General features: G+C 44.6%; 1 protein-coding gene and 1 pseudogene across 1 annotated transcript; one reads left to right on the forward strand and one right to left on the reverse strand.

The window, feature by feature from the left end:
• The first annotated feature begins 2640 nt into the window (after positions 1 to 2640).
• On the forward strand, positions 2641 to 4739 carry LRRC30 (leucine rich repeat containing 30). Its single transcript, XM_059041267.2, has one exon. It carries the CDS (start codon positions 3163 to 3165, stop codon positions 4066 to 4068), a length of 906 nt encoding a protein of 301 aa, XP_058897250.1. The 5' UTR covers positions 2641 to 3162; the 3' UTR covers positions 4069 to 4739.
• A 2644-nt stretch (positions 4740 to 7383) lies between these two features.
• Positions 7384 to 8246, reverse strand: LOC131742896 (non-selective voltage-gated ion channel VDAC1 pseudogene; annotated as a pseudogene).
• Positions 8247 to 26466: the final 18220 nt, after the last annotated feature.

The following is a 26466-nucleotide window of genomic DNA, read 5'->3' on the forward strand; positions in this document are numbered from 1 at the left end:
AACCTACTATTTTATACTCTCCTCGTTTCAGTTGTATTTTATTTAGGGTTAAAGAAATAAGAAATGTTGGTTTTCATATGTTGAACAAGAATCACTTGGAATATATAACACTGTAGTTAACATGGTAGGCTTATTAAATATGTTTCTATAATTCTATAACTTCTTTAGGTTTTAAAGACAGTCAAATTACTTACATGCCCTGGAATTTCAAAAACTTGTCAACAATGCTGCCCTCTGAGGCTTATGCCAAACTGAAATCCACTCAGCCTCAAAGAGTCTCTTTCGGCAAAACTTGGATGTGGAGGCTTGTAAGTCCCAAAGCCCCACCGCATATCCTGTTACTCTTTATTCCCCAGGGACGAAACTTAATGCGAGGAAAATAAAAGCTGCCTTGGATTTTGCCTGCTTTCACCAGAAAGCATTAAGTCTGACTTGCATTTCCCTACAATGGTCTCACTTGTAGTGAGAATCTTGACTCGCAGGGTAGGAAGGGGCTCCACGGCCCACATCATAGATGAGGACATGACCCAGAGACTATGACCGTCCCCTCCGTGAACCTGCTTTGACTGGAGCTTGGACCGGATCACCATGGTTAATAAGAGGCATCATCCATGTTTCAAAAACTTAGAAGAAACAGTCAGCTATCCATACAACTCGTCCATTCGATATATGAGAATCTCGCTAAAGAACTGAACTATTTTGGGGAGGGGATTAAATCCATTATGCCAAAGTCTTTGGGAATGGTATTTTAACTTTGGCTTCTCCTAGTTGTGTTGGGGGAGAGAAAGTAGGGTTAATGCCTAATTATGTAGTTATTTCTATTATGTGGTTACAGAGTCATTTCTTTACCTATATCCTCTCCAGACCTACTCCATAGAAACTTGAAAACAGAAAACCATATCCTAGCCAGTAATTCCACCTCTGTATACATTTAAGCCCAGAGTTTTCTTATGGTTCCAGCCGGGGCTGTTGAGTCAGACTAATTGGGTTTGAATTCTGGTCCTGCCATTGAGTAGATACTTGAACTTGGTTGGGCAAGTGACTTGATCTTGCATTAGTAACTTGACCTCTCTCTGGCTTCCTTTTCCTCATATTGAAATGGAGATAATTTTAATATTCATCTTCTATGTAAAGTACCTAGTGCAGTGCATTTCACATAGTAAATATTCGATCAATATTGGCTATTGATAAGTGCTCAAAAAGTATTTATTGGAAAGAATGTATTAAGGGGAAAGAGAGAGAATTGTCACAAAGAAGACAGCCATGACTCGTTCTCAAACCATCCCAGTTCCTGCTGGTCCCCGCATTTCAGATATTCTAGCATAATTTCTCAGGCTCATGGAAGCAGCAGAATTCTATTGTCACATGAAATTTACATATATAAGGTGTGATCTGCTCCAAAAACCTAGGGAACAAATTTAGTCATGTTACTCCCCCCCTCCCCGTCCCCAATTAATATCTATGGTATACTCAAGTATACCATAGAAAAAGTCTAGAGTGTCCACCTTTGTCCAGGAATGCCTGGGGCTTACTCAGTTGAAAGGGGTCAGAGCTCTCCCAAACGCCAAGTGGGGCAGAAATGGCCTGGCATTGTCTTACGCCGCCTGCTGCCCCACCTCAGTGGATGGGCCTGCAGCTTCCCCGGGCCGGCACCCAGCCAGAGCCCAGCTCAAGGTCCTGGCTTGGTGATGACTGTTCTGAGACCACAGTCACAGGACCAGCACTGCTGTCCAGGAGGCCCAACTGTTATGCCACGGCTGTGCCAGCAAAAGCCGCAGGCCTGCAGGCCAAGCCAGCCCTCGCAAAGCCCATACGCCCTTTTCTCAGAACCTGGGCCATCAACCTCGATATCTCTTCTCCCCTTAACCACAACTTATTTTTAGGATTTTTTTCACCTGTGCAGATGTGTCCGCCTGTGGCCCAGCTGGGTGAGTTTGCCAGGGCCGTCACACAAAGCTCCATAGACTTGGCCGGCGGGGGAGCTTACACAGCAGAAATTTATTTTCCACAATTCTGGAGGCTGCAAATCTAAGAGAAGGTGTTGGCAGGTAGGTTGCTTCTGAGGCCTCTCTCCTTGGCTCGCAGACGGCCGTCTTCTTCCTGTGTCCTCATGTGGCCTTGTCTCCAAACACGGTCACATTCTGAGTTACTGGAAGTTAGGATTTCATCGTTGGAAATTCGGGAGCGGGGGCACAGTTCAGCCCATGACACCAACAACTGACTTAGGGTATAAGTTAACTTGTTCAGTGAGAGAGATGGAGAGAGGTGTGTACCCAGGGAGGCCTCTTCAGACTACTTTCCAGGACAATAGGCACCGTGCTTTCCTTACTAAGTGGCCAGTCAAGGGCTGTCCAAACGTTTACAGAGCACCGTACCAAACCCAGGAGCTCTCTGTAGAACAGAGGACCCCAGAGTTTCTCTGGGAGAAAATGGGAGTGTGGTCAAGACCCCTTCACCCTCTCCTCAAGGAATCACCTCTGACCAGTACCGTGTAAAACACTGTTCTCAAGGATTCCAGGGGTCGGGGCTCCTTCTGTTACTTTTTCACGACATGATTCACCGCGGTTTGAATCGGTATGTATGTTACGTCTGCCGATCCTTAACTTTGGGAACATAACTCTGCGACTCACATTCAGCCTGGCTCCGCTCCACGGTCCGGATAAGCCTGAGACCTGCAGACACCCTGGCTTTATTTTTCCCCTTGGCTTCTTTTCGGAGATGGGCTGGTTAATCGCCCTGCTCAGCTGTGACACCCAGAAAAGCAGAGACAGGAAAGTCAGACACGGCCTCCCCTTGACCCGTCTGCACACACCAGGCCAATAAAGTGCGGGCAGAATTGACAGTGACAGCTGCCCCGTGGTGTTCAGAGGGACCCGAGAGGTTCAGTTCTGCAGCCTCAGGGACAAGGGTATCATTACAGCCCGGCTGCTCCGAGAGAAGCCACTTCAACCCAGCCTGGAAGACAGGCGGCTCTCCGCGGCGCGGCTAGACATCTGGGACCCTGAGAGCCGGGGATCTGGGACCTCCCCCCAAGTCCTACTCCACCTGCGGCACCACCGGCCTCGGCTCCCATCACCCGATCGGCTCCCTGCCGGGCTTCAGCAGCGGCCCGGGAGCCCATCCCCACCTGCGGCGACAGAGGAGCACGAGGAAGGCAGGTAAATGGGGGCCAGGCAGTCTGGTGCCCGCTGCAAGGACAAGGGCCCCCCGGGGCGAGGGTTCCTGCGGGGGAGGCAGAAGTTCTCCCCGTGGGACGATGCTCTGCTCTCGGGGAGGGACCCGCGCTGTCTGCTGAAGCGGGGCCTGCGGCACGTCAGTTTCAGCCTGGTCACCAAGGGCATGACGGACGCTCCCGACTTCCTGTGGAGCCTGTCAGAGGTGCAGAAGCTCAACCTGTCCCACAACCAGCTCCGGGCCCTCCCGCCCGAGGTGGGGAAGCTGACGCGGCTGGTGGTCTTGAACTTGTGCGGGAACCGCCTGAAGACCCTGCCCCGGGAGGTCAGCCTCCTCCAGAGCCTCAAGGTCCTGTTTGTGCACATGAACTGCCTGACGGAGCTGCCGGCAGAGCTGAGCGCCTGCCGGAACCTGGAGGTCCTGAGCCTGTCGCACAACTTCCTGTCCCAGCTCCCCGCCAGCCTCGCCGACCTCTCCCGGCTGCGCAAGCTGAACCTCAGCCACAACCGCTTTGCCCACATCCCTGTCTGCGTGTTCTCGCTCAGGGAGCTGGACTTCCTGCACGTGGGCTCCAACCGCCTGGAGAGCATTGCCGAGAGCATCCAGTGCCTGGCCAGCCTGCAGATCTTCATTGCCGAGAGTAACAATATCCACACCTTCCCCTACTCTCTCTGCCTGCTCACGAGCCTGGAGCTGCTGAACTTGAACAACAATGACATCCAGACCCTCCCCGAGGAGCTCTACCTGCTGCGCAGACTGGCCAGGATCGCTTGGAACCCCATGGACAAAGGGCTTCACATTTCCCACAACCCTTTATCCAAACCCCTGCCCGAGCTGCTGGAGGGGGGTCTGGAGATGCTCTTTAGTTACCTGAAGGACAAAAAACACACCTGACGTGGGTGCCGGAGACACAGACAGACTCAGCCTGGTACTTTCCTGGTCTAAACCTTCTCCTCTTCCTGTTTCTGTGGGTCGATGCTTGTGCTATTATTTGCTAAATCACACTGAACACCCCTTCTAAGGAGGTGTTTGCTTTTAGCTCTGTATGTTCTTAATAACCCACAGAATACTATGTTCATCTCCTTCTAAACAGTAATTGAAAGAGGACTTGGGTTTTCCCCAAAGAGAAATAATTCTGATTCTCTGGGGAGCGGTGGGATTCGGCCTTTGGAAGGGAGGACAGCAGGTCTGATTCAAAGTCAATCAAAAGTGAAATATTTGCTAAGTACGTGCAGTGGGCCAGGTACGATATAGGAGGTATCGACACCATCTGGTTTCAGCCCCTGAATTGGCAACGTGCAGCTGGGTAGCAATGGCAAGACATGCTCCCACCTCAGCCGCCATCAAGCATCACTTGGGACCAAAGAGCAAGCTGGGGTCCTGCCCTCCCGGCAATGACCAAATCAGCCAGAGCTTCCCCACGAGTCCGGGGGGAAACGACCACAGGAACTTTGCCTCCAGAATGACTGTTGGGTAACAATCTAGCCGCTCATGCTGACGTCTGGTGGTGAGTGACGGGGGTACAGCGTGATGGCTTTCAGAGAATAAATACAAGCCAAAGCTAACATTCAGTGTCCACCTTCTTTCCCAATCCTCCTCTTGCACTCACGGTCACATCCTTGAGCTTTTCTAGAGACGCTTGCCAGTGGTTACATCATCCTTTAATAATTTCATTATTCCTCCCTTACCACATTTGCCTTCTCAGAGATGAGCTAATAATAGGGGGGAAAAATGGCCAAAAGGCAGGAAAGAGGAGGTAAGGCAAAGACAGGCCACCCAAAAAAGTCATTACCTTTTTCATATTCAGAGAAAGGTGATATTTGCCACTTGGCTTTCCCATATGGACATTTAAAAATGAGTTGAGCAACATGCAAAACTCTTTAGACAAAAGGATCTGTAAAAATATGGTTTGTTTTGTTTTTAATTCCAAGAGTACACAGCTGTCAGTTAAACGCAGCATCAGGACGAGGAATTACAGGGCTCCTGCCACGAGAGTCACTGAACCCCACTGTTGTCACAGCAGCCAAGAGCCCCTGAGACATCACTATGTGGTGACAGTTCAAGAATTAGAATGAAAAGGTGGCAGTGAACCTACAGTACCTTCAGATCAGTGGCAGTCCAAGCATTCGGGTTTCTTGGCACGTTTGCCTATAGGACACGACAGATAATAGCAAGACAGGAAAGGGGGTTGCTGCTAGGATGTATCTAACTTCTTACTATCCTTAGTTTAATTCAGTTGAATGTATATGTATTAGCACCTTCCCTGGGCAAGGACCTTGAGAGGAGTAATGCTCAGCTCCTTCTACCAAGGAGCTCAAAGTCTGGTGAAAGAGACAGACCCACATGGGTTTCCACGATGTGGTAAGTTGTGATCCACACTAAAGAGAAATTAAAGCAAAGGACTGAAGCAAAGATAACACACTAGATGGCACAGAGCAGACTGAGCCCAGGGTTTCAGAAACCAAAGGACACGATCGGGGTGAATCAGTCCAACCCCCATTCCAGCAGTCATCTCACCCTAATTCCCCCTTCTACCTTCACCCCATGTGGGGAAGGGCAACAAAGCCAGGAGCAGTGGGTGGCACATTCTCAAGGTCAGACTTAGGCAGCTTTAGTATGGGGGACTGCGGTTTCACGTCTTCGAAGAGCTGCTCAAGGCGGGGTGGGGGTGGGGGGTGGTCCATGTAACTTATTCACAGGACAAGTGATTTTTCCAACAGACCCCAACATCAATTTCCCATCCAGCAAAGAAGGCAGCCAATTCCTGCCTTTACCATCAGACACCATCATTCCATGAGCACCTTAGTGCATGAGCTCTTGCCGTTGAACCACTGCAACCAGATCTTACCAGTGTCACTGGGAGGCAACTGCAGTCCCCTCCACATCCCCCTCCACAACCCCCTCCAGCAGCAACCGGAGACCTGCTTATCCCCGCCAGGCACACACAGGCACGCTCAGTAACCACACCCACGTTTGCTTGCTGGAGACAAGACTATTTAAAGACATCAGAGGAATTCTTACTTGACCTCATGACTCGGTGGGAAATTGTGGGACGCACCTTCCTCTGCAGAGCAGGACTGAGGCTGGAGCTGGAGCCCATATATGCAGCTGTCACACAAACACCACTTGTGCCAGGATCGCGCTCATGGTGTCTGCTGCTGAAGACCCGCTTGGGCTCACGTTGAATATCCATGACCTTGCTGTGGCGGAGAAGCAGGCTGGAACACCACCATCACGCTTTTCCTGCTGAGCAATCATTTTATTTCCTCTCCTCGCTTTTTCAGTCACTTGATACCTCACGGTAACTCTGCTCCAGGGAAAGAACGTAACCATATTTTGAAGGTGACCCAAGAGCTTATTATACTCCTTTTTTTTAAAAAAATATTTTATTCAAGTTTTATTTTAAGTGATGTTAATTACAGCATTTGAAGGGGAGGAACTAATTCCACACAAAATGGAAGACTCTAAAATGTACCCATTAAACTGCTAAAAAATAAACTGAGCGGCGAGAATACAACAGAAGTTCAATTTAGATTCTGAGTGTGGTCACCATGTGATTACAGTCACCGAGACTCTTCCCAGCTTGCAGCTGGAGCTCTTAGAAGCTATTTCATACTCTGGTGCAAGGGCAAAAAAACACAACATGAGAAAAAACACAGTTCAGTCCCGAATTACTGGCTTCATCACATCCACCTTCTCCACCCCAAAATGACACAAAAGAAGCAGCTACCACGCCCTGCAGACTACTTTTGGTGTAATAGAGGTGATGGATTGGGGTGGAAAAATCCCTTTCAGATGAGTTTGTATACACCATCAAACAGCCTCTCCTCAATCAGGGTAGGAAACCAAAGTTCAATTCTCAGGAAGTCACAATTTCATTCATTTACTCAATACGAATTTACAAATTACAAAGTGCCTGCAAATTATCAACTTCCACTTGCAGCCATTTCGAGGTAAAAAAAGAAACCTGACATCTCTAGAGAGGCCAGCAAGCTCCCCCTCAAGTCTACAGCTGAAAGGACCTTTTTTGAAATTGGGTTTCTCCTGTACCTCTGAAAGGGTAACACCCTAAAGCTGAATCATCTTTAACCTGGAAGTCTAACATGATATTTAGCGATACTTGCATCCCAGACATACAACATTAAAAGGTACACTAAATTCTGAAGTTAGCTATGCTGCAAAATAGTTTGAAATTAAACGATTGTACAGTATTCATTTATGCCCGAAACTCCAGTCCTAGACCAAGCTTGTGGCCACCAGCGCTGACATTCTTGCCATCCAGCAGAGCTGACAGTGTCAGTTTGATCCCTGGCTTTAGGGTCTGAGTATATCCTAGCCCCATCAGGCTGGAGTTGTTCACTTTAGCCGAGAAGCAGGCGTCAGGGTCGATCTGGTACTTGGCTGCTCTTTCGAAGCGAGTGTTACTGTTTCCTGCTGTCCAGGCCAGATTAACAGCAGTCTCCAACTTCTTATTCACCTTCTGATAAATGGAGCCACCAAACTCTGTGCCGTCATTTACATTAGTGTGAAGCTGGAACTCATCGGTCTTGTAGCCAACTGCAAAGTTGCTGTGGGTCACCCGAGACTTCGCGGTCTCAAAGTTCACCTGGTAGCCAGCCAGCCAGCCCTGGTAACCCAGCACCAGAGCACCCCGGATGGAAGGCCCGGCAATGTCGAAATCCACGTCACAGCCCAGGTTGATATGTTCCCGCTTGTACCCTGTCTTGATTTCAGCATTTTTTTCCCCAGTGTTTGGTGAGAAGGATGAATCGAAGGTCAATTTCAGGCCACGTGCAAGCTGATCTTCCACAGTAATCTCCGTGCCTAGTGTGTTGTCACTGTTCCATTTCTCCGTAAACGTCAGACCATATTCGGTCCATCTGTACTTGGTTTCCAGATTGCCCGTCCCTTTGGTGGTCTCGGTGTTGGCTGAACCTGAGCTTGTAAACTCCAGTCCATTCTCAGATTTTGTTTTCAAATCAAGTTTTATTAAGCCAAACCCATAGCCCTTGGTAAAGACATCCCTGGCAGATTTGCCAAGATCAGCATACGTGGGGGGCACAGCCATCTTCTGCGCAACGAAGAGTAGTCCCGGCGCGCCGCAACTAGAGAAAGCCCGTGCGCAACAAAGAAGACCCAGTGTAGCCTGGGCAAACGCTGTTTTCTGTCCTAATGGCCGGACATCTAGGAATCATGCTCCGTGCGCTGTGAATCCTCCGGGAAGAATGGACTCACAGCCGTGGTGTGGGCTGGTCTCTTATACCTCTTGAGAAAAATGTGCTATCAATGTGGTGGCCAGCACCTATCGGTGCCTTTCAGAGTACAGAAGCGAGGTTTTCTTTGTTAAAGCTCGGCATTGAGAACATCATAAAAGTAAATGCAGTTGCCTGATGAGCTTTAGGTATTGATTCTTTGTGAATGCTCCTTTTTATCAATAAAGGGAAGCGCTGAGCAAAAACCTGGCTAACGTGCTTGGTTATTCAAAACATTAACGTGGAGGGAATTTGATACAACCCTGGGTGTCTGCTCTCAAATCCTACAATTTGCTGACAGACTGTGAAATGCTTCCTGCTTATCTTTTGTAGTTCTGATACTGCCACATTCAAATAACTCCCAGGTATTTCTAAGGCTTCCACATCAAAGCCTTGAGGCTCACTGCATTGGCTGAGGAGTACGTTTAGCAAAAGAATGTGAGCTAATTGGGTGCTTGAGGTGGGGAGCTGGCTGTTCACATCCTGATGATGGGTTGGTTTGCATCTCACCGGGCCCTCTGTAAGGAAGGATCTCAGTGGTGTGTTCAGAGACACCTTTTGAAGCAGCTTACAAGCATACAATTAAGAAATCCTCTGTTCCCAGGAAAGGAAGACAGCTTTGAAAAGACACATCTGTTCAAGGAATAATACCGCTAAATGCATAAAACTGCTGCACATTAGAAAGAAGAGTGTCGTCATTAGTTACTTGTTGACTTAATAAATGGTTAATAGTAGAAATGGGCTCCATTCTCAGGCTTTAGTTAACGCACTGCGTCTCTATATTAACCAGAGAGACAATCAGGGTGCACGTACTTCACAAGCAGGCATGCCTGCAAAGAGATGGACAGGGAAAGCTGTCATTCTTTGCAGAGATACTTTAAACCCTTTTCTTGTGGGAATGGATTATTGCATTTTAAAATTCCATTTCCTATGCCTCAAAGCACAGACTGAGTATGCATGTGGATGGCTATGCATTACACACAGAGGAAGATGAAAGCACTGTGGGCTTGGTCACTGGAAGACGATGCAGGTATCAACATCCTGAGATGACCAGGGTGAGTGAGGCTCGAAGCTGGGCTGGGGTCCCTCTCATCAGCAACATACATCTGTGAGGGAGAGTCTGGACAAAGTCACTGAGATTCTGTTACAAACAGTGAAAAACAGAAGATGAGTTCAGGAAATTGTCTTTTTTAAAAAAGCAAACAAGGCTTCCCTGGTGGCGCAGTGGTTGAGAGTCCGCCTGCCGATGCAGGGGACTCAGGTTTGTGCCCCGGTCTGGGAAGATCTCACATGCCACGGAGCGGCTGGGCCCGTGAGCCATGGCTGCTGAGCCTGCGCGTCCGGAGCCTGTGCTCCGCAACGGGAGAGGCCACAACAGTGAGAGGCCCGCGTACCGCAAAAAAAAAAAAAAAAAAAAGCAAACATTAAATCTGTTAGATTTAGCTGATAGGAAGATACTACTCCATGACTCCATCAATACCTCCTTAAGTATCCACATGTGCTCTATCTTCTTATCCCACCAAAGAATTATTTTCAGCACTATGTAAGATATAGAGAAACACAAAATCCCCAGCCTAGATTAAATGTGCAACTAAATACTGGTACCCGTGATGTAATTATAATTAATCCAAGAGCATAAAAATACAACTTTTCGTAGATTTTAAGAAAATGAAACAAAATTCAGAGGAACATGAAAGCTATTATAAACAATAATGGAAAAAATCTTGACCTTGTTGAGAAAAGAACTTTTTACAAGGGTTCCTTTGATGGTACCCATCAAGTTATATGTTGAATCCAAAGCATTACTAATTAAAAAAAAAAATTAAAGCATAGTAATAAAAGGGAAGCAGAGAGGGCTCATACTGAATTTGTAAGAGCTTGGGCATCATTAGGCGAGCATAACTGAAAGCTATTAGCATCAAGCTTGCTATGCAGATTTTTTTAAACATCTTTATTAGAGTATAATTGCTTTACCAGATTTTTTTAGTAGTGTCCTAGGAATCTATTTGCAAGGAGAGAGCTTATCTCCCATTGCTTAAACTTACTTCTCCCTTTTTTTAAACTTTTTATTTTATATTGGAATATAGCCGATTAACAATGTTGTGATAGTTTCAGATACACGGCAAAGAGACTCAGCCATACATATACATACATCCATTCTCCCCCAAACTCCTACTGTATAGGACAGTGAACTCTGCTCAATGTCATGTGGCAGCCTGGATGGGAGGGGAGTTTAAACTTACTTCTTATTTCAGCACAGGACAGAAAATGAAAGTGAACTTGAGTCCATCAGGAAAGTGTCAAAGTATTTCTGGACACTCTGGAGAGAAGCGTACATTATGAAATTTACAGGACTACTGGCTTCTGCAGAATGAGCTAGAGCAGCCTATGGAACACCATAGAGTCCCCCATATTCTTTGGTCTTCAGCGACTCGAGTTCCCCAGAAGAGCCAAGACATGCCACTGGGGGCGAATCCGCATTCCAGCCTCGGTGGCTCTTTTGGTGCTGCTGATTCTCTGATTGCAAAGCCCCTGGAATTTGCCTCCTTGGCTGACTTGGATCTTCACATCCAGCATAGGGAAGAGATTCAATCATAATGCATTCAATGAACAGATGAGAATGTGAACGAGTATGTACAGGTGACTTCACCTGTCCAGGCCTCAGTTTTCTATAAAGTGAGACGACTGAATTCACTTCAAAGTAAACTCACTTTAAGCTTTTATTAGCTTTGAAATTCAGGCTGTATTTTTTTTCTTTGTCTTCCCCTTGTCTAATGCCTCAGTAAACAGCTACCTGAGATAAGAATTGTTGTGATGACTCAAGAAAAGCCAAAAACATGGATGAAATGGGTCAAGATCACTACCTCCTTGCAGTGCCATAAAAAAATATAATTTAATTCTCGTTGACTTTCAAAAATATGAAAAGAGCTAAGCCTTCATTCAGGGTGAGTCTAGGAGTTTGCAGACCTCTAGATTGTCTGGATTCCATGTCTAACTTTTTATTGGATTGGAGGCTCAGAGGGAATAATTCTCTTTGGCTTCGTTGATGGAAAGATTTGAAGCTCCTCTTACGTTTCTGGAAGAGAAGGAATTCCTAACTATCTGTTTCCCATTAAAAAAAAGAACGAATTGGATTTGATGAAATAATATCGTTTGGGTACACAGACCTGAAATCTTTTCTCTTATAAAAGAGAAAGCATAATGTGTTCCAAAGCTTGAGTTGAACTCTTGTAATGAGTCATGCTTTCTCTACATCCCAGTCCACATACATACGTGAGGCAAACTTGAATTTTGCCATAAGTTTTCCCAAGCAACTCCTGCAGGTGGACACGCAGAAAGCTGCACAACAGCTCTTCCTTTGGTTTCTTTGATTCTTAATAAAATTGCTCCTCTCTCTGCCTCTACTGTTTTAATCAAAGCCACAAATGGGTGATATTTACAATGTGGAAATTAGAAATTAATGACTATAATTTGGTTTTTGACTGCCTTTCCTCTAGAAGGGCAAATTACAATTGTGTTGGATAAGAAGTCCTGAATAATTTTGTTGCCATAAGTACTTTGAAAATTCAAAGGATGGTTCTGGTATTATCCTCCTCAGCCAAGGATTATGAGTGAAGGTTTCACTCTGGAAATCACAGGAGCAGTGTAAACTAAGAATCTAGCAAGAAGGATAAATGTCTACTTTATGTTTTATTGTTTTATATTTTCTTCTTATGATTAAATGTCTATGGTAAATAATCAAGAAATCTGTTTATTCTCTCAGAAATGTGTATGTTTGTTATAGAAAATTTTAATTGTTCAACTAACCATGTAATATGTTGGTTATAGAATAACTGAGTTGACCCACTTAGCTTGTACATGAACTTGCCAGGGTCTCATGGATTCATCCACTACTGTCATTTTAGCAGGTTTGCTTCTGTGGCTGAAGAGGGAATCCTTTCTGATCAGAATGAACAGTTTCCTTTTTCTCTGCCACTGAGGTTTTGTCCTTCATGGCCATCATCTATTGTGCAAAGGCCAAGGATGAATTTGACAAAACTACACGGCATATGTGCAGTAAAGGTCTGACTCAGCAGTTCTTGGGTGTTGAAACTCTGTACATTTCAAAGAAAGGTCTGGCCTTTGACCAACTCCTGGGAAATAACCTCTAAGCTTTTGGGATACCCTGTCTGATAAGGGCATCTTTGTTTATCAGGGGCCATGGGTCACACCAGACAGTCTGGGCTCACAGTATGATTTATGGTGAGGTCTTGGGCAACACAACAGCTGTGTAACCTCTGGAGAGGCTGGGAACTGAGGTACTAAGTTCAGCCATGGGGAGCTCCATGCCTCCAAGACACACTCCCAACAAAAACCTTGGACACCAAGGCTCAGGTGAGCCTCCCTGGTTGGCAATACTCCATACACATCACATATCATTGCTGGGAGAATTAAGCAATCAATGATCATCAAATTACTCCATTAGGAGAGGACAATGGGAAGCTGTGCCTGATCTCTCCTGGACTCTGACTGGATGCACTCCTTTTATCTTTGCTGATTTTAACTTGTGTCCTTTCACTGTAATAAACCATAATCATGAATAGGAGAGATTTTCTGAATTTTATGAGTCCTTCTAGCAAATTGTTGAACCTGAAGGTGCTCTTGTGGACTCCAAAAAGCATGAGCTAAAAAGTAGACTTTATTAAGAAAGCAAGAGAATGGATAAAGAAGATGTGGTACATATATACAGTGGAATATTACTCAGCCATATAAAGGAATGGAATTGGGTCATTTGTAGAGATGTGGATGAACCTAGAGTCTGTCATACAGAGTGAAGTAAGTCAGAAAGAGAAAAACAAATATCATATATTCACACATATATGTGGAATCTAGAAAAATGGTCCAGATGAACCTATTTGCAGGGCAAGAATAGAGATGCAGACATAGAGAATGGATGGGTGGACACAGCAGGGGAAGGGGAGGGTGAGATGAACTGGGAGATTAGGTTTGACAAATACACTACCATGTGTAAAATAGAAAGCTAGTGGGAACCTGCTGTTATAGCACAGGGAGCTCAGCTTGGTGCTCTGTAATGATCTAGATGGATGGGATGGGGGGGCGAGGGAGGTCCAAGAGGGAGAGGATATATATATACATATAGCTAATTCACTTCATTGTACAGCAGAAACTAACACAACATTGTAAAGCAATTATACTCTAAAAAAAAAAAAAAAAAAAGAATACTTGCTGGAAAAAAAAAGCAAGAAAAGGGAAGTGAGAGGTCCTCACATTCCTCCTCCATGCCAGCCACATGTGGGGTCTGCCCTCCTGGGAGGTAACTCACCTGCCATATAGTTCCTTCTTTTCATAGGGAAATCCTGAGCACAATATCCAGACACCTTTGGTGTCTGCTGTCTTGTTTTGATTCTGGGAATTGTCTAAGAAAGCCAGCTGCAGAGCACCCCAAATTTGGGGGTGTGATGGATTTGCCACAAGGGATGGATGTCATGCGTCCCAGAGAACACAACCTGGGGTATCATTCTCTCCTCCACTCCCACTCACTCCAAGCAGCCCAGTGGGAGCCGCCACATCATTTTGGACATTCTTGTCCCTCACACAAACTTTTGAGAATCTATTAGGCATATCACAATTTCCCCCCAGGTGGAATAATTCTACTCTATTCGGAAGTTATTTATAGGTCCATCTCAGTTATTCAGGATATAGCTAAGATCCCAGAGTTAACATCATTCTACTCATTTATTCATAGGTGAGAGCTTTAAGCCATAAGAATAATGAATGAATGAATGAATCCATCCATCCGCCCACCCATATTATGTTATATAATAATAAATGTATGGAAGAAAAATAAAGCAGTGAGAGGGAATATGGCGGGAAAGGTATTTGTTATAAGGTGGTTGGGAAAGTTGCCAACAGCATCCTGTTGGAACAGAGAGACCTGTAGAAAGTGAGGGACATAGTCACGTAGGTATTGTAGGAGAAAATATTCCAAACAGAAGAGAAAGCATATGGAAAGATAGAGTGTGTTTGGCATGTCCATGGACTGAGGTGGATGCAGGGGAGGGCACTGAGGTCACTTTGGTGTCAGGATGGCTCACGGACAGCTTTGGGCCTTTGGAAGGACTTTGGATTTCGCTCTGAGTGAGGCGGGATGCCATTGGAGGTTTTAGGTAGAGAAGAAACACATACTAACTTACATTTTAGAACATTTTAGAGGCGTTACTTTGACTACTGTTGAGAATAGACTGTAGGGGCAAGAATAAAGCATGGAGACTAGTTAGGAATCTGTTGCAGTATTTCAAGTGACAGGTGATGGTGGCTTGAACCAGGGCAGAAGTGGTGGAGGTGATCTTATTGTGGAGATACTTTGATAATAGCAGTAACAGAAATTGCTGATGAATTGGATATGAGGAGAGAGAGAGAGAGAGAAAGAGAGAGAGAGAGAGAGAGAGAGAGAGAGAGAGAGAGAGAGATACAGAATAACCTCAACGGGTTTGACTTTAGCAACTGGAAGAGTAGAATTGTCATTTACTGAGAGAAGAAGGGTTTAAGAGAGATCAACATGCTAATTTTGAGATGATTAATAGATTTTTCAAATGGGTCTGCTAAGTAGGTACTTAGATAAAGAAAATAGGGTTCAGGGAGAAGTGTCCATTGGAGATATAAATTTAGGAATCACCAGCAAAACACACAGGAAGAAGTCAGGAAAAAATGTATCTCTTGTGAAGGGCTTCAGTCAAAATTGGTGATTCTTTCTCCTTAAGTTTTGGGAATCAAAGTGCTATGCTCAGTAAGCTGGAAAATTCCATGTTTGGTGATGCTTGTTTTTACCAGGTGCTGGATAAATAGGATGTTACTATATCTAGATCTCAGAGCTGTATTTGTGAAAACCCTTGAAATTATTGGTTAACAGGAAGAGAGGCTTTCTCTAGTCACATAGAAATTAGAGCACAGAAAGGCAAGTTCCGGGTGGACACTGATGCCCCATTTGCCTTCCTTCTGCTAAATTACCATCCACACTGTCCTACCTGGCAGGTGATTTTAGTCAGTCATCAAGTAGACAAATATGCTGGTATTGCTCAAGATTCACCGAAATACAGTTGGAAAAAACCTCAATTTGTCTTCCTTCACCCTTTTTCCTTCTCTGTGTGGTTTAATTTGTTTAGATCTTAAGGAACATGAATAAGATTGTTTAAAACAAGGGTGAGGGGGAGGAAAATCAACACTTGCATTAGATTTCCTCTCCAAACTTTGGAAATGAAATTTTTACTCCAATCTATCATTCTAATAAAAACACTTTAGAGTGCACAATGTGACAAATATAATTGATGAGCTGGCCCTGCATTTTCTTTTACCTGTATACTGCACATACCTGCTTCACCCCATGGCATCTGGGTGGGTCCACAGACAAGGAGCCCAGAAGGCTTCTCTGTTACTCTCTGGTGTCATGTGTATTCTACTGCTTTTCTTGATCTGAATTACTAATGCCCCTCCTATTTAAGCAGAACCAAAGAGCTTTCTTTTGGAACTCTAACTAAATATGATCTTTTATTTTGGCCTCGTTTCATATTCTCTCCACAGGCATGGAAACACCATGAAGTCAGGTACAAGGAGAAACTATGGTACTTTAGATGATGATTCTTACATGTAAAACAGAGAAACTGCCCCATACATTCTGATCCGGTTTTACATAAGTCACAGAGAGAAAGGATGCCCTTTCTGGGATCAATGCAGGATGTGAGCCTTTGTCCCCCTGGCCCCCTTTTTTTTTGCACAGGGTATTTGAAAGAAAATAAAACAAAATGCTGAACAGCTTTGAAGAACAAAGAAAAAGTCCTACTGGCATGTATGTGCTCTTATTTTACCCACATATTGGTCCAATAACCTCATTGTCCTTTGCATCTTGCAAACACAAGTCTTTCTGAACATATTGTATGCTCCCAGCTCAAACCAGATAGCCCACAGAATTTTATCTTCTCTCTGGGAAATTATTTTCTCCACATATGTTTTGATGATGACAGTCCTTTTTCCATCTTGCTGTTCCTCCTCCTTGGGGGAACAGAAATGTAAGGAAGAATTTCCTATTTGATACTTGCTTTCTACCCATGTGCCACCGCAGTTTGAAGACTGTCTACATACTTGCTAATAACTTACTTTAAATCTATACTTTGGGAAGATGAGAGACAAAGGGGAAGAGAAGAAGGAACTTAAAATAACATGTCTGAGAAAATATGTGTAATATTTAGAAGAAAAGATGATTCACTAATTCTACTGGCTGTATCACATTCTATAAAAGTACATCCGTGGAGGCTGGGCAAGCTCATTTCTAAGCTAAATTCCATAATTCTGATACATAGGAAGAATGATAGAATCTCATTCTAAGTGAGGATGTTTTCCTCTATACCTCACCTCATTCAAAACTGTCATAGTTCATCATTCATTCGAGGAAAGAATGATCAGTATTTCAGTTTATCTGCTAAAATGACACAGCCATAGGAAAGTAACAGACACACAATTCAAAATTCACAGGATTAATCACCTTTGAAATTAAAATTCCTGGTTTTTCTTTTATCGAACTATAGTTGATTTACAATATTGTGTTAGTTTCAGGGGTACAGCAAAGTGAATTCTTTTCCGATTCTTTTTCATCATAGGTTATTACTGGATATTGAATACAGTTCCTGGTGTTATCTGTTAATCCCTCCCCACCCCCCTTTGCCTTTTGGTAACCATAAGTTTGTTTTCTATGTCTGTGAGTCTGTTTCTGTTTTGTAAATAAGTTCACTTGTGTTATCTTTTAGATTACACAGATAAGTGATATAGTATAATATCTGTCTTTGTCTGACTTACTTCACTTAGTATAATCTCTAGGTCCATCCACGTTGCTGCAAAATGCATTATTTCATTCTTTTTTATGGCTAATATTCCATTTTGTGTGTGTGTGTGTGTATACATATCACATCTTCTTTATCCATTCATCTGTTGATGGAAAATTCTTAATGTTTTTTAACTCAGAGGATTGACATTATTTTGAATTTTGTGCAAGAAATGAGGCATTGTTATTAATGTCACCACATTATTTCAAATCTATAAAACTCAAATTTTCATATAATATAACAATATTGTATAATTCAGAGATGTGTCAATTATTTTGGTATTGAAGGTAATAGAAAACTGTACCTTGTACCCAATTCCATAGATCAAGAGATGGCCAAGCATTTATGTTTTTTCTCTTAATACTACCAGGCTGCCATCTAACCAATACTTGCAAACTCTAGAATTAGAACAAACGAACCTTAAAATTCATCTCATCTAAATTTCTCCCCCATATGTATCTTTCAAAAAACCATTTATGCTCAAACACTCGTCAGCAACAGGGGGCTCACCCATGTGCAAATGGTCCAGTCCATCGATTTCTTGACATGTCTTCTCCTTGTTCTCCATCTCAATAAATGGAACCTCCACCCACCCAGAAACCTGAGATGCATTCTAGCCTTCTCTCCCTCTTAATCCTTCATCTAATCTCACCCAATCCTGAGATTCCGCCTCCAAAATCCTCTTTCCACCTCCTCCTATTGTCCTATTCAAGCCACCACTGGGCCTCATTCTGGCCTCCATATTCATTCCTTTGGCCCCCCCCCCCCTTTTTTTTTTTTTGCGGTACGCGGGCCTCTTACTGTTGTGGCCTCTCCTATTGCAGAACACAGGCTCCGGACGCACAGGCTCAGTGGCCATGGCTCACGGGCCCAGCCTCTCTGCGGCATGTGGGATCTTCCCGGCCCGGGGCATGAACCCGTGTCCTCTGCATCGGCAGGCAGATTCTCAACCACTGCGCCACCAGGGAAGCCCAAGAGGGACTTTTAAAAATGCAAACTGGACCATGGCAGACTTTTAAAAATGCAAACTAGACCATGGCAGACCCCTGCTTAATGTCCTATCAAAATGTACCTGCAATAAAATCCAAAAGCCTTAACACAATCTACAAGGCTTCGCAAACTCCAGCTCCACTGTTCATTCTCTTACAAATGTGCACCCATCCTGGCCCTCTTTAGTTCCTGAAGATTCTGAACACTGTCTTGTCTTAGGACTTTCAAGCACGCTCTCCCCTCTCCTTGGAATGACCTTGATGGCTAACACCTGCTTGCCCTCCAGGTTTCAGATCAAAAGCACTTTCTCAGAGAAGCTTTCCCTGACCTTTCAGTTTTCCTTCCTAGCGCCTGCCACAGTTGAAATTACATGCATGTGTGTGTAACTGTGTGCACATACAATTAAATGTGTGTTGTCACACATATACACATGTACAACTAGTAGGTATCTCTCTCCCACCCCTATGACAGCATGCAGCATATTTTCCTTATTTCATGGCTGCATTGCCCCACATGTGACTTTCTTTCTGGGCCACATTAAGTACTTAATGCATTGTACAGAATACATTCATATCGAATCATTCAAAATCATTAATTTGAAAATCGTGCCTTAGTTGAAATTTGTTTTATCAACCAGATGAAATAAAATGATGTATGTGTATCCATCATGAAAAAGTGCTTTTTGGTACAAAACAAGGTTACATTCATTTAAAAATATTGTACTTGAGAAGCAAAGACTAAACAGATGAGAGTGGTCATCACTTATTTAGGTTAACGCTAACATTAACGGTGCATAATTAATCACGCAGTCATCAGTTAAATGAATAAATGATCACCTTGGGGACCGAATGGCCACCGTGCACAGTATCATCTCATTCACTGTTTGTCTGGTGGACGATTACCTAGTTGCTGCAGTTTAGTTACATATGTTTCTTAGTTGGTAGTATGTCGAATAAATAATAATGATTTAATGTGATATTGTAAAAAATATAGATAACATTCCTTGAGTACTTACTCTGAGACAGATTTATTTGATTCTTATAAGAGCTCCATTACATAGATACCATCTTCCCACTTAGCAGGTTGGAAAACTGAGACTTGGAGAGCTTAAATTACTTGTCAGTCTAGCAATGGAAGGAGCAGGGCGTCGACCCCAGGTCTGTCTGATTCCAGTGTTCTGTGTCTTCTCTTGGGTACGTTTCCCTGACCTGCCCAGGGAGGGAACAGGGGACCACCTTCCTTTCTGTTTAGATATCTCCCCTTAATAGCACACAAAAGATTTCTTAACTCAGCTTGATGAGAAATGACTGAAGTAAAGAGAGCTATGTAGTTTACTGATGATTAAATTGTTTGGGCACTTGAACGTGTATTTAAGAAAGAGATTAATATTCAAGCTTGTCCACGGTGGTTCCTGGCATTACTATCAAATTCCCTAATATTGGTCTTAGTGAGTCCTCATCTAGGAACTGATCCCCACTCGGTAACACTATAGTGATTTATATCTCCTAATTAATTTCTACAACAACTCTGTGAATTAGGTATTTTCCATAAATAAGGAAAGTGGGGCAAACACCGTTTCCAAGTCATGGAGCAGCCAGCCTGCAGCAAGTGGATGCCTCCTCCCACCTCCCGGGGATCCTTAGGGATACGTCAAGAGTCAGGACCCTCATGAACAGGGGGCGTCACCGAGGGACTGTTGTGGGGTTGATCAGAAGTCAGTGTGAGTCCAAGCTGGAACCAATAAGAGAAAGGAGGGGTGGGCCGTGCGAGTGAAACCAGAGGGGGCTGGATGTCCAAGCTTCCGGCACAGGTGCTGAGCAGGTAAATGGGTCCGAGGGCGCGGGCCAGGCATGCAGACCCCTGCCCGTCCTTGTGCCTCCGGCCACCAGGCAGGAGCCTTGGGGGCAGTCTCGTCTGCTTCTGGGAAGGCCCCCCCATCACCTCCCTGCTCTCCAGCACTGTCCCTGCTGTCACGGTTAGAGTGGACCCTCCTGAGCCAAAACCAGCTCCTCTAAGAAAGCTGTTCATTTTGAGCTGTGATGGCCTGTGGTCACATCCTCCAAGGACAGACTTTGCACTTCAGCTGCATGGAGCGCACAGCACCACCCTCCCACACCGTCACATTTCCCCCAAAGATGATCTTTGAGTTCCTAGTGGTTGGTGCCCCAACTCGCAGCCCTGGGGAGTCAAGGTGCCTCTGATGTGGGCCTCCCACCCCAGGCTCCAGAGCATCCTTGGCTCCTGTGGGCATCTTGTTCCCAGACTTCTCTGGTGTTTTCCGGGGAAGAAATTCTCATGTGGGTTGCGTGCTGGCAGAAGGCGCTCTGTCCTTGCCCCGGTGGCCCATCCTCTCTCTCCCCACAAGCATCCTCTCTCTGACTCTGGGCTGAGGATGGCAGCTGTGGTCTCCCACGTGGAACGCCATCTGTGACACGCTTCCAAACCACAGTCAAAACTGGCCAGCGCTAAGCCCCCTGCATCCCGGGCTCCAGAGCAACTTCATCGTTCAGGGCTTCAAATGCCAATGTGTCCGCCTAGAAGGTCTATCATTTCTTTTTTTTTTCTTTTTTTTTTTTTTTGCGGAAGCGGACCTCTCACTGCTGTGGCCTCTCCCGTTGCGGAGCACAGGCTCCGGACGCGCAGGCTCAGCGGCCATGGCTCACGGGCCCAGCCGCTCCGCGGCATGTGGGATCTTCCCAGACCGGGGCACGAACCCACGTCCCCTGCATTGGCAGGCGGATTCTCAACCACTGCGCCACCAGGGAAGCCCAAAAGTCTATCATTTCTGACTCAAACATTGTAGTAACTTCCACAAGACATTGTAGTAAGATTTTACTGATTATTTTTTTCCAATAAACGAATGCAAACATTTTTACACCCTGGTTTCAGTTGCAGTGACTGTGTTAAAATATTTGGCTGAGAAAATCGAAGACAGTTGAAAGGGTATTGTAGACGTCAACTCAGTCCTTCAATAATGCGTTCAATACCTCAAAAAGCGACAGGAAATCAAGGATGAAATGAAACAGTAAACAGAGCGAAGGCAGATTTCACATATGGTGGCAGTTCTGTCATTTCAAGCCTCAGATGGAACAGTGGATCAAAATGCCGAACGTGATGGATGAGGCTTGCATGTCCCAGATGAGTTGCTTTGGCTGCTGACACAGAGCATGCTTTTTGCACAATGTATTCTAAGTCAGAAGCAAAAAAAATTTAATGTCTGGCAAAGTTTAGTCTCATCCCACGGGAACTTCCATGCCCCGGGATATCCTTGCAAGAGTTAGCAGTCCAGGCACTCTATTCAGTGTTTAGCCCCTCACTGGGAGAGACAAACAACAAAGAGATCAACAGCTCTTCCAGGCACCCCGGGTTGGTCCCTTGCAGGATCCTCCCGGGCCATGTCCACCTCTCAGATACTGATTCTGCCCTGACTGTCTCACCAGCAGAGTCCTCTCAAGCCCAAGGCCCAGGCGTCCCTCATGTGTCCTTAAAATCTCCATATGGTAGAGCTTCATTTCCTACCCACTGCAGTGTTTCCTAGTGCCATTTCTGGCTCTGGTTTCCATGCAGAGTCCTCTGATGCTATCTCCCTCTGCTGGACGAAACATTATTTGTGGAGGAACAGGGTCAGCCACTGGCTTCTCTGATCCCAGGACTCTGTGGGAGCCCCCTCCCCACTTCCCAAGATGCGGTCATGGGATCATCTATCCCCCACGAGCTGCAAATGAGACGTGGTCCAGGCCGTCCTTGTTAAGTGGCTGAAGGGGATTAGTGTCACTAACCTCTTAGGCTCTTGCTGTTCCTCTAATTTCAAAAGCCACGAAGTAGAGCCGCCTGTCCTGCACTATATTTATCATGTATTTCAACAAGGCTAATCCCTGTACTGTACAAGGAAACACCTGCGTCCACAGCCTCTGGCTCTGGTGTCCCAGCAGCGACCAAGCACGGGCGTAGGTTTGTGCCCGTGAGGGACACTTGTCCAAAGATGCCATCTGATTGAGTGACCAGAACCTTTGGTGCCTTCTGTGGGTGACAGGAGATTTGTGGTCTCGTGGACGCCGTCCAGTGATGTGTGAATTACCTGGCATAGCCCACTTCTGCCTGAAACCATTCCTGACATGCCATCAGTTGCCACAAAGACCATGTCACAGTGTTTGTTATATTTTTCTCTCTCTATCATGGGTCTTAACCTCCTTTCATCACTTTTTCTGTCTGGATTGAATTCTAAAAAATCTCTTCAGGTCTATCTTTTAGTTCGTTAATTTCTCTTCCTCTGAGTCTCGGTCAGTTAAATAGCATTCACTGAGTTTTAAATTTCAATGGTTATATTTTTCACTTCTAGACATTCTACATGGTTCTTAATCCAATCTCCCAGGTCTTTCTTTCCAATCTCTTCCTCATTACTATTTTTGATCCCTTTTCTTTCCATGTCATTGAACCTATCAAATGTACTTGTTTTAATGTCTGTTGTCTGTTAATCCAACATCTAATATTTTATTCCAGTTCTGCTGAATTCTGTTTTTGCCTCATGCTCATGGGCCTTGCCTCCCTGTAAATTTCATGATTTTTAACCATGAAGCTTTATCTGAAGGAACTGAAAGCATCCTTTGAAAACTAGGTTAAAGGTGGGAAGGAGATTCTTTCAGAGAGGATCTGCATTTGCTTCTGTTGGTTCTTGGGTGCCTTAGCTACCAGGGATGGCTTTCAGCTAATGCATAGGGTTAAAGTTTTGGACTACCCATATGAGACTCACCTGCTTGAGGCCTGGCTTGTCCTTACAAATACTAGGTGGAAATTTTCTTTCTCTACCCAGCTCAAATCTTTAAAATTGGACATTTTTCTAGCTATCCCCTGGGGAGAGGAATGTGAGTTTATTTCCAGTTCACCCTTATGTTGGGGGCTGGCAATCTGGTTGAAGTTGCGTTCTTTTGTGGAGCGGGGGGAGACTTCTCACCTTGGACAGACCCTTGGCTTTGTCTCCTTCTCCTTATGTCCTAAAAACCTATGGACATGTAAGCTCAGGTTCATCTAGGTTTGGCAAATACTTTAGTTTGGAAAATACTTGTTTAGGTAATTCCTGTCTTTTTCTAAATCCCCACTTTCCAGGTCTCTGCAGCATCAAAAACATTTTTTAAAATACAACACCAGGGCTTCCCTGGTGGCACAGTGGTTGGGAGTCCGCCTGCTGATGCGGGGGACACGGGTTCGAGCCCTGGTCCGGGAAAATCCCATATGCCTGGGAGCAAATAAGCCCGTGCGCCACAACTACTGAGCCTGCGCTCTAGAGGCCGCGAGCCACAACTACTGAGCCCACACACCTAGAGCCCCTGCTGCACAACAAGAGAAACCACTGCAATGAGAAGCCCGCGCACCAACGAAGAGTAGCCCCCACTCGCGGCAACTAGAGAAAGCCCATGTGCGGCAACAAAGACCCAACACAGGCCAAAATAAATAGATAAATAAATAATATAAATAAATAAATAATACAATACCCAGAATTTGTACCTGTTTTATATGGAATCAATTGGGTTTGACCATGTGCTAGAGACAAAAGCCTGGAATTCAGACTTTATGAAAATGTCAGTTTACATCTCTAGCATTCAAGTAACGTTATGTGTGTGTAACATACAGTTTTAATGTGAGTGTTTTGGGTAACATTTCAGAAATTAAGATTGAACAAAATGTTTATTGCCTTTGTTCTGATTATAACAACATTATATGCTCAGAGCAGACCCTAAATGAAATGGAAAGTATTGATAAGGAGGTTGATATCACCACTAATCCCACCATCCAGAAGTAGCTGCTATTCGTATTTTGTTATATCTACTTTTATTCAGCTTCGATAGGCTATTCCATTTTTAAATAGCTGAAAATGCATTGTTTCAAATAGATTCATTTAACTGGAAAATGATCATTCTTTTTTGAGATGTAAGTCACAGGATAGCTTTATTTCTCTCCCTTTCTATCCTGAGGTCACAGCAGATCTTTTAACTGGCTTGTAAGATACACTACATTCCTCAGTGTAATCTAGCCTGGTGCATCTAATCAAAAGAATCCACTTAGAAAACCACGGGGGAGCAGTAACTGAAGAAACAGTGCCACTCAGTGAGGGGTGTAACGTGTCCAGCTGTAAAGGACTGAGGCAGAAATGACCTTACCATCATTTAAATACTGCTGTAGGCTGTGTTTGAGCTCCAAGGAACAGAAAGGGGGATATGGTGGAATGAGGGCCAGGATTGAAAGTGTCATTTGTATTTTACAAATAAAAATGCTTCGACATAATAATCTAATTATAATTACAGAAATTTCACATTAGCTCAGACCTCCAGGACCTGTCTCTGAGACAGGGAAAGAGTTGCACCCACCTCACACCCCAGGCATCTTGAATGTGACCATCTGGACTCCCTGGGTAGATAGGGGCTTTTTATCCAAGATACTAAAGTCTCTGAACAATGACAAAGATCTCCAGTTGAGCTAAAATACTTTGGTCTGTAACCATGCTTTCCTGTCCACTAAAGCCTGGAAGGGAGCCTGAGTGAACATGGACCCAATTTCCCAGTGCGGGGAGGTGTAAGGGGTGCAGAACATGGGAGAAGATTCCAACGAAAGAACCCAAGGCCACAGGTGTCAGCAGGGCCAAGGAAACACAAGTATCTCTCGTTAGATCCCAGGAGCAAAGAAGGTGGAGGGTCATTTTTTGACTCGTTTAGAAGTCCTAGCTGGGTGTACGCTACCTTTTGCCTCAGAGCCAGACAAAGGATAACACATTGAGCTTTATTTAGGGTGAGTCGGACCCCTTTCTATGACAAAAAGCACAGGGTCTGGTGTCACGAAGATCAGAGTCTAGGTGCTAAGTCAGCAGCTCCTTGGCTGCGTGAACTCACAAGAGGTACTTACCGTCTCCTCTGTAACACGGTGATGATAATCCCTATCATTGCTGGGGTGCTGGCAGGATTGAAGGTGATCTCTCTACCTGGCACAGGTAACCAGCAGTGATTTCATCTGACTGCTTAGGTCCATGTCTTCTGGAGTCATACTTTAATCATCATGGCTCCTAAAATAGTTAGCACATAGTAATTGTTTTATGTTCCAATAAAACTTTATTTAAAAAAAAAAAGCAGGTGGCAGCTGGATTTGGTTTACTTGTCAGTTTAAAAATTTTTTTATTTTATATTGGAGTATAGTTGATTTATAATGTTGTGTTGGTTTCAGGTGTACAGCAAAGTGATTTTTATACATATACATATATCCATTCTTTTTCAGATTATTTTCCCATTCAGGTAACTACAGAATATTGAGTGGAGTTCACTGTGCTATACAGTGGGTCCTTATTGATTATCTATTTTATATATAGTAGTGTGTATCTGTTAATCCCAAACTCCTAATTTATCCCTCCCCACCTCATTTCCCCCTTGGTAATATAAGTTTGTTTTCAAAGTCTGCGAGTCTGTTTCTCTTTTGTAAATAAGTTCATTTGTATCATTTTTTTAGATTCCACATATAAGTGATATCATATGATATTTGTCTTTTTCTGACTTATTTCACTTCGTATGATCATCTCTAGGTCCACCCATGTTGCTGCAAATGGCATTACTTCATGCTTTTTGATGGCTGAGTAGTATTCCTTTGTGTATATACACCACATCTTCTTTATCTATTCATCTGTCGGTGGATACTTAGGTTGCTTCCATGTCTTGGCTATTGTAAATAGTAGCACGTAGCAATTGTCCTGCAAATTGTCATTGAATGAATGGACAATGTACCTTTGTATAGAAGGAATCGATCTTAGAAAACAGAGGTAAAAGGTACCTTGACGTCCTACCAGGAAGCTCTCAGTGGGACCAACCTTTGGCTGACTTTTTTTTTTTTTTTTCAGGCCAGGCTTTATTGGGGCCCCTGCTGCAGCAGGAGGGAGCAAGAACAAACAACAGGTTCCCTTGCTTGGTTGCTCCCTGAGGGCGGGGCGCTCTTGTTCCTTATAGGGGGTGAGGGTAGGGAGTGTGCCCAGGGGTAGGGCCGGAGGGGGGCTCAGGTGGTCTGCCCACCCTTTAGGTGGTGCTGTGCGCAAGGGGCATGCACAGTACCCTGCTCTTTCTACCCCTGCTTTTGCTGTGAACTCTTCCAAAGTGGCAGTTGGGTTTTTTGGTCTCTGCATCTTTTGTCCAGAATTTGCCCCAACT

The sequence above is a fragment of the Kogia breviceps genome, chromosome 15 (genome assembly GCF_026419965.1).
Source record: "Kogia breviceps isolate mKogBre1 chromosome 15, mKogBre1 haplotype 1, whole genome shotgun sequence".
Taxonomy (NCBI): Eukaryota; Metazoa; Chordata; class Mammalia; order Artiodactyla; family Physeteridae; genus Kogia; species Kogia breviceps.